Source organism: Spermophilus citellus (assembly GCF_964194105.1).
Source record: "Spermophilus citellus genome assembly, chromosome: 17".
NCBI classification, from domain to species: Eukaryota; Metazoa; Chordata; class Mammalia; order Rodentia; family Sciuridae; genus Spermophilus; species Spermophilus citellus.
In genome coordinates this window covers 73868005-73876186 of record NC_138199.1, presented here as the reverse complement: position 1 = coordinate 73876186, position 8182 = coordinate 73868005, and the positions used below count along the sequence as shown (strand labels likewise).

The window sequence follows — 8182 nt, the reverse complement described above, 5'->3', positions numbered from 1 at the left end:
TGGGGCCCCCGTGAGGATGGGATTGCATCCTTAGACCCCAGGGGTCCCCACACCAGCCTGCTCTGCCTCTGATCCAGGGTAGTGAGGGACTTTCTGTGCTGAGGGTGGCTTGCTGTGGCAGAAGCAGCCCTGGGAGATGGCCAGACACTTGTTCATCACTCCAAGCAGGGTACAGGTCCATTCACTGTGCCTGTTCCAATAGCCACAGCCTGCACACCACACCAAAAAGCCACCAGGGAGGCCAGGGACATAATTGCTTTATTATACTAGGGGCAGAGGAGCCAGTGCAGGGGCTGGTGGGTGGCTAAGGAGAGGAGAGAAGCCTAGGGAAGAAGTTGGGGCACAGGGTGCCCAAGGACTGGGTGGGCAGGCCCCTGTGGGCTTTACTTCTAGCTACCCCCACTCCAGGGGTGGAGGGCAAGAAGGGGTATCCACGAGGCTGGGGAGAATAAGGACCCCAAGCATCAGGGTGCCTCACCGAGACAGGAAACGTGGCTGGGACCCGAGAACACCTCCCAGCATTCTCATTTACCAGCCCACTCTCATCTTGAGTCTTGGGCACAGGTTTGGAATGCAAAAGTTCTGGAGAGTCTCATGAGGACACAGCATTCCCTGCTCTGAGCAGCTGGGACCAGGGTGAATCCATCTCTGCTCCTCTGGCCTCTCCCCTGCACAGTTTGGGAATGCCAGTTTGGGAATCACAGTCTCCCTTTATACTCGGTCAGCCTGGGATGGGCCCCGGGCAGAGAAGGGGACCCGGGGACTGAGTGAGCGCCCCCAACCTGCTCCCACCTCTCCTGCAGCCAGGCGGGCAGCCCACTCAGTAGCCGCTGTTCCTGCGCAGGAAGGCCTGGCCCCGCAGGGAGCACTGCAGCTCCGTGAAGGTGAGGGAGCCCACGGTGATGGCGCACGGGCCCACGGCCCGGAAGCCAAACTTCTCGTAGAAGGGCACCAGGGCCTCCTCGCACATGAGCACGGCCCTGCGCACTGCCCGTTGACCGCCCAGGTGGTGCAGGTAGCGCCACAGCAGGATGGAGCCCTTGCCCTGCTGCCGGAAGGTGTGGTGTACGGCCAGCACGTGCAGGTGGGCTACACGCCCCCCAGGCCTGTGCAGCCTCAGCGACTCCTGGGGGTGAGCAGGGGCCAGGAGTCCACATCACCTCTGCAGCCAGCTCCCCGCAAACAACCCAACACAGGCCAAGAGCAGGTGTCCCCTGAATGCCTCTGGTCAGGGTTTCCTTCCCACCCAGGAAGGCCCCCAAGTTGGGAGCTACACCCCAGGTCCCATGGAGGACAATTCAGAGGTCCTTTGGGGCCCCAAAGAGCTGGGCTGGGTGCTCTTCCCTCCGGAGAGGTCTGTGGCTTGTACTCCTCTCTGGTTCTGGAAGGAGAAAGTCCCACCCTGGCCAACCTCTATTCCAGAACCTTCTGGAAGCTGGGCATCATAGCTTGTCCCATCCTCACCTGAGTGAGTCTCTCCTCGTCCCAAAGTGAGCCGATGATGAAGGCCACAAGGCGGCCCTCTTCAAACCAGCCCAGGGACAGCTCTGGACACAGGGTCAGGAAGTGCCGGATCTCTTCCAGGTACAGGGGGCAGATGCCCGAGACAGAGATAAAGGCTGCGGCAGGAGGCACAGGTGGGTGACTTGGCGTTCACTATACCACTTGCCCACTGTCCGCCACACCCCCAGTGGTCACTTGTGCACCCCAGGAAAGCAGGCGATTGAGGGCTGTGTTTCCCCCACTCTCTGGAGTGCACACACACACACAGTCTGATCCTCTGGGCTACAGCCCACAAGGGCAGAGATGCGGGAGAAGACAGCTGGGCAGCTTAGCATGCCCACCCAGACCCCACACTGGACTGCTCACCTTCACGCTCAATCTCAAACACACTGACTGCGTCCTCCAGCGTGAGGCAGCGGAACTCGCTCGCCGGGAGTGTGTGTCGCCGCTGGCAGCTTGGGGACTCTGAGGCCCCAGGTGGCATGCTCAGGGTCTCAGGTTTCAGGTGGCAGATGCGCTGCATGGACATCCTGGCTGCTGGCATGTCCCTGGATTGCCCCAGCTTCAGAAGTGGCCACCACAGCTGAGCAGGGTCTCCTGGTATCTATCAGGAAAGAGCGAGGATTGGGGGTCTGGTCCTCATCTCCAAGGAGCAGCTCAGAGAGTCTGTGCCTCTGGCCTCTTTTGTAGCTAGACTCAGGTGGAGCCAGCCCCACAAATGACTGGCTCCTTCCTCAGGTGCCTGGCCCTGAAGCCGATTCCAGGAACTGCAAACATTTCTCTCTCTACATCCTCTCGCAACCAGAGTGCACTCCTCACAGTCCCTCCGAACCTCTGGACTCTGGTCTCACTGCCCTCCAGGTGCATCTGAGCCTCAGGAGACCATGGGAGGGATGGGCAGGGCTCAAAGGAGTCCCCAAAATTGCTGGCCAAGGGAGTGGGGGTGGGGAGGCACATGATCGCCTGGGACCACTTCTGCAACTGTGGGCTGTGTGGGCATCCCCTTCTCCCACACTGCAATTCGATAAGCTTGTCTTACCTGCCCAGATGGAGACCGCTGGTCCGTGGGGGTGAGATCGTGATACTAGGAGTTTTTTAGGCGGCCTCAGCCCTCAGTCCTGGAAGAAGACCTCTTCATCAAAACAGGCCTTTAGGGAGCCCCCACATTTACCCAGATGGCCTTAGACTTGACCAGCCCACAAAGAAATGGGGAATGTGGCTGGTTAGAGGGAGACAGGGGCTGCAGAGGGGCAAGAGGAGATGAGCAGGCATGGATGGTTCACAGGATGCCTCCTGCCCCACCCCCAGCTCACTGAACATGCTCATGTGGGACCTTGCCTTCCTCCCATGACACCCAGCAGATTTGCAGTTGTAGCGGAACCCATCTCTCCCTTTGCCTGCAAAGACGCTTAAAAAGCCCGTGGCTGAGAGACGGTGGCAGGAGGCCCACTTACCAAGACTGGGCAGGGGCCCCAACATCCCCTCCACAGAGCTGGTCACCTGGGGCCCATCCCCAGGCACAGGCACCAGGAGAATCCAGGACTCCTTGTGGCAAGGCAGTGGCAGCAGGTGTCCTCTGGGCAGCATGTGATGTTCTCAGAGGTTTCTAATCCCCCCAACCCCGCCTCCGCATTACACCAGGCAGGAGATGCCTGAAGGGCCAGGCTGCTTCAGGTTGGCCCTGCTGAGGGCAAGCGTCAGCACTGGCGTGGGGGATGCAGAGGATTAGCAGCAGCCAACTGCACCCTGGGGTTTGGGAACAGGCTGAGCCCCGGGGTCCAACTCTAATCCCCACTCTGACCCCACTAGGTAGACACGGCATTCACCCTCCGCTGGCCTCTGCCTCCAAGGGTCCTTCCTGGTCTGGCAGCTTGTGGGTTGTGCTACCATTTATAGTACCACTTGGGGCTGGGCCCTGGGTAAACAGCTCCTGCAAAACACATGCAGCCCCGCCAGGTGAGCATCAACCCCATCTTCTAGAGAGGGAAACCGAGGCCCAGTCCCACTCCTTCGTGGGCCAGACTGAAGCCTGAAAGCAGGAAGGTTCCCAGAGGCACTTTGCATAAAGCTTCCAAACTGGAAACAACCTAAATAGAACAGGCAACATGTACAGGTGTCCCACCCTGTGCCACCGAGGACACCAGCACATGGAGAGGAGCCACAGGGTGATGCCAGGATGGAGTCCCACCCGCACATTAGGACCAGGATGGCGGCCGCACAGGGGGATCCTGGTAAAGCTACTTAAATAGTCAGGGGATTGCTCTCCCACATCTTGACTCCAAAACTCTCTGACAGCCCTTGACCTTGGCTATGCCTGCTCAGCCAGCACCTGGGGCTAGCTTTCCTCTGGAATCCAGGCCCCTCTCTCTGCCCTCATACCCCATCCTGCCTCCCTTCTCTGCCAGCGGCTGCGGGGGCTGCCCCTGTCCCTCCTGCCATCAGCACCCCTGCCCACCCCAGGCTCCCTAGGGCCCAGAGCTCCCGCTACCCACCACAGAGGGTGCCCCTTCTTTACCCAGGATCCTGGGGAGGGACTGAGGTGCCAACCCTGCTTGGCACAGACTCAGACACCCCTTCCCACCCACCAGGTGCCCTTTTTCTGTCTGAGGGGCCTCTTCTCCCTGGGCCACTCCTGTCAGTCCCACCAGAAGCACCCCCACCTCACCCGCCCCAGGCACTGCTGGAGCTCCTCATGTCTCATGCCGGCCACAGCCTGCTACCCGGTCACTTCCAGCTTTCCCCTGCGGGGAATCCTCAGACTTCTTAGGTTGACCAGAGACCTCCTCAGACTTGGCCTTTGGGCCTGGTGGGGCAAACACTCAGGACCTCAATTGGGCACCCCAACTCTAACCCCCAGGATCCCCCAAAAGGCCTTTGTCTCTTGTTAGTCTCCAGCTCCATTGCGCCCCCTGGTGGCTAATTGCAACCATTTGGAGATGCCTCGGGTCCCAGCATCCCTTCCCACAGACCACCCCACGGCCCAGTCTCTCTGGTAAACACCTCCAAACACATGGAACCTCAGAGAACAAGATTAGGCATGATCTTTTTTTTTTTTTTTGGTATCAGGGATTGAACTCAGGGTACTCAACCACTGAGCCACATCCCCAGCCCTATTTTGTATTTTATTTAGAGACAGCGTCTCACTGCTTAAGGCCTCGCCATTGCTGGTTTTGAACTCACCATCCTCCTGCCTCAACCTCCCCAGCTGCTGGGACTAAAGGCGTGCACCACTGAGCCTGGCGAGGCAGGATTTTAAACGTGGTTAAGCTGGGAAATCCAAGCTCACAAGGGGCGGGAGAGGAGAGGAGAGGGCAGGGGATGGGAAGACGATGGCCGGGGCCTCCTGGTCAACAGGAAGAAAACACGACGCTGACAATGAGGAGGAAGTGAGCGTGGCCACGGGTGATAAATACAAAGATCAGGGTGCTGTGAAGCATGGGATCTAAGAAATCTCCTTATCAAGATGACGGCAGTCACCTCTAGCCACTTTAGCCACCCAACCATGTCCCAACGCTGGGGGGCCCTCCCCACGAGGGATTGTGACCGGAATCATTGGACCCACGGAGATACTCTCTGAGCAGAACTGCTGGATTCAGAAAATAAAAGTGCAGATGCCCAGTGAAATGTGAATTCCAAATAAGTAATGAACAATCCTTTTAAGTAGAAGTCTGAGCATGCGATGTTGGGAGCATGCTTGAAATGATGAAATCACCGTTTATCTAAAGGACAAGTTCCTGTATTCAATCTGGCAACTCCATTTGTGAGGTCTGGGAAAGGGACCGGGCAGCAGAGAGCGGGTTGAGGGAGCCAGGAAGAAGTTGGAGGCACATCGTGGCTGTGGGAAAAGGCGTGCTGAGCCTGGGTGGGATGGAGCCTCCGGCCCGAAGGTACCTGCTGCTGCAGGTCATCATGATCTGAGGCCCTGCCACTCTCCCTATTCCACACCAGTGGTTCTCACTGCTGACTGCACGTTGGAATCACTGAGCTTCAAAAAGTTCCAACACGGGGGTCACCCCCAGAGATTCTGTTTTTCAAGTTCCAGGATGGAGCTGGGGAGCTCCCCAGTGACGGCAGCTCGGCCGGGCTGAGAGCAGCCTCTGGCTGTGACTGCATCCTGTGTGTCTTCCTTGTGGGGAGACAGAGTCTCGGCCACCACAGGGGCCTCAGCCCACCGTCGCACAGAGCTGGGGATCCAGACCTCCTTAGTCCGGGCAACTGTCTTCTAGTGGAGTCTTGGGTAGAGGTCTAGTATGTGAAACCAACCAAGAGCCACCTGACTGAAACTGAGCAAGTCATGTGGGTCACCCCGGAGTGCCCTGCCAGGGCGAGGGGGGAGACAGTGTGGATGCCAAAAGGGACCCCTGCAAAACAGCAGGATTCCACAGAGGGGCAGACCCCCTCCAGCACCTGTACCTGCATCCCCAGGGCCCACCCCTCGCTAGCCAGGGATCTGTCTCTTGCACCTTCTCTTCCTGCCTGGGGCTGCCTAGAGGGGGTTCCAAGCTCTGCCCAGGCTCAGGAGGCCAGAGAAAAGTGACATTCCTATAGTGAAACCTGATATGCTAGGAAACCCAGAGTTTCTGCTCTTCATGCCTCACCCCCACCACATCCCTGAAAGGTGACTTCCACCTGTGATTGGCAGGCTTCCCTCCTGATATGGTCTGGATAGGGTTTGGGTATGCCCCCAAAAGATTCATCTGTTGGAACTTGGTCCTCACTGCAGTAGTGTTGGGAAGCAGTGGGACCTTTAAAAGGTGGGTCCTAGTGGGGAGTAATTAAGTCACTGAAGGCACTGCCCTCAGAAGGAATTGATGTAGTTCTCCTAGGACCCTGTTTGTTCTCCTCAGAGAGTTGCAACAGAAGCTCATGCCTGGCCCCTCCCTAGTCTCTTTCTGGCTTGCTTCCTCACCGTAGCATCTCTCATCTCACATATGCCCCCGACATGATGTTATGCTGTCCACAATGTCCTCAACAGAGGACACCCAATCTTGGACTTTCAATCTCCAAAATTGTGAGCCAAATAAACTTCTTTATACAGTAATTAACCTAACCTCAGGCATTTTGTTACAGCAATGGGACATGAACTAACAATACACCCACCACCTGCTCTAAACCACTCCTGCGAGAGTCTCCAGTGGAAAAATCCAGTGACAATCATGATGCTCCACTTCACTAGGGAGAAATGCCATGGGAAACGATTCAGTGACTCCCTCCAACTGGGAGTGAAAGAGGAAGCTGTTAATAACCACACAGAGGTGCTTGTGAAAACGGAACTGTCCTGTACAAGCACCCCATTCTGTAGGGCTTCGGGCACTGCTGACCATCCCTCCCTCTTGTAACCCCCTTCTTTCCTGGTTCTCCTTATCCAACTTCTTCCGGATTCCTCTTCTGTCTATCTGTTAAAAGTTAGTGTCCCCAGCCAGGCTTGGTAGTCTACCACGCGGCCTGTGCAATGGTTTCATTAATGAGGTTCTAGGCATAAAGTTAGTTAGAAGAGATCGAAATAAAACACACAGACCAGTTACCTTATTTCTATTGCTAGGTCCGAGACAGCTCACCTCTCTGGTTCCCACCTCTAGCTGCCCAGCAGGGCAGCGAGGATTACTCAGGGCTAGCATGAGAGAGAGAGAGAGAGAGAGAGAGAGAGAGAGAGAGCGAACACGCCTGGGAGTAGCCCTTTATTGGGGAACAAGAGATTCAGGGGAGAATTCCATCCAATGAAGGTTGGGGGGGGCTGCACTCCAAGGTCAGGGTCAGTGATTGGGTCCCCGGGGTCAGTGGTCAGGCACACCCCCACACGGATGGGCTCTCTCATCAGGAAAGGGTCTGGAAAGCTTCACAGAGCCAAAGCGCCTCAGGCCCTTAACGGGAGTCACCCAATCACGTGTCAGAATGGCTTCCCACATGGTAGTGCACGCCTGGAATACCAGAGACTCACAAGCTTGAGGGAGGAGGATCACAAGTACAAGGCCACCCTGGGCAACTTAGTGAGGTCCTGCTTCAGAAAAAAAAAAAAAAAAAGGCCTGGAGATGTAGCTCAGTGGTAAAACATCCGTATGATACTACAATGGTGGACACGTGTCATTATGTTTTGTCCCACTCAGTGGAAAGAACAGCACCAAAAGTGAAGGCTGATATAAGCTGTTCCCTTTGGGTGGTGCTGTGGCACTGTTCATAGATGGTAATAAATAAACCACTCTGGTGGGGCTGTTGATAGTGGGGTGGTCTACAGGAAATTCAGGAAAATCTATGGACCTTCCTTTCAATTTGCTAGGAACCTAAAACTGACTTCAATAATAGAATCCATTTTTAAAAAAGTCGACATCTCTGGGTGTGGTGGCGTACGCCTATAATCCCAGCAACTTGGGAAGTTGAAGCAGGAGGATCCCAAGTTCAAGGCCAGCCTGGGAAACTAGATGAGACCCTGCCTCAAAATAAAAAATAAAGAAGGGCTGAGGATGAAGCTCAATGGTAGAGCATCCCTGGGGTCAGTCATCAGTACTAAATAAATAAGTAAATATTAAAAAGTCAATGTCCCCTTCAGGGATGTGTGGATAAGCCAGCCGTGGTAGATGCAGCCGAAGGGCTGTCACTCAGCCATTAGGGGGAGTGAAGTCTGATATAAGCTACAACTTGGATGAGCCTGGGAAATAAAAGGCAGCCATGTGTAGCCACAGGA

At 56.0% G+C, this 8182-nt stretch overlaps 1 protein-coding gene across 1 annotated transcript; it reads right to left on the bottom strand.

Moving 5' to 3' along the window:
• Positions 1-285: 285 nt before the first annotated feature.
• On the bottom strand, positions 286-2599 carry AANAT (aralkylamine N-acetyltransferase). Its single transcript, XM_081271997.1, has 4 exons — positions 2543-2599; positions 1870-2107; positions 1465-1619; positions 286-1126 (listed from the first exon to the last, which is right to left on the bottom strand). The coding sequence occupies exons 2-4, from the start codon at positions 2045-2047 to the stop codon at positions 821-823; spliced, it is 639 nt and encodes a 212-aa protein (XP_081128123.1). The 5' UTR covers positions 2048-2107; positions 2543-2599; the 3' UTR covers positions 286-820.
• Between the last annotated feature and the right edge of the window lie 5583 nt (positions 2600-8182).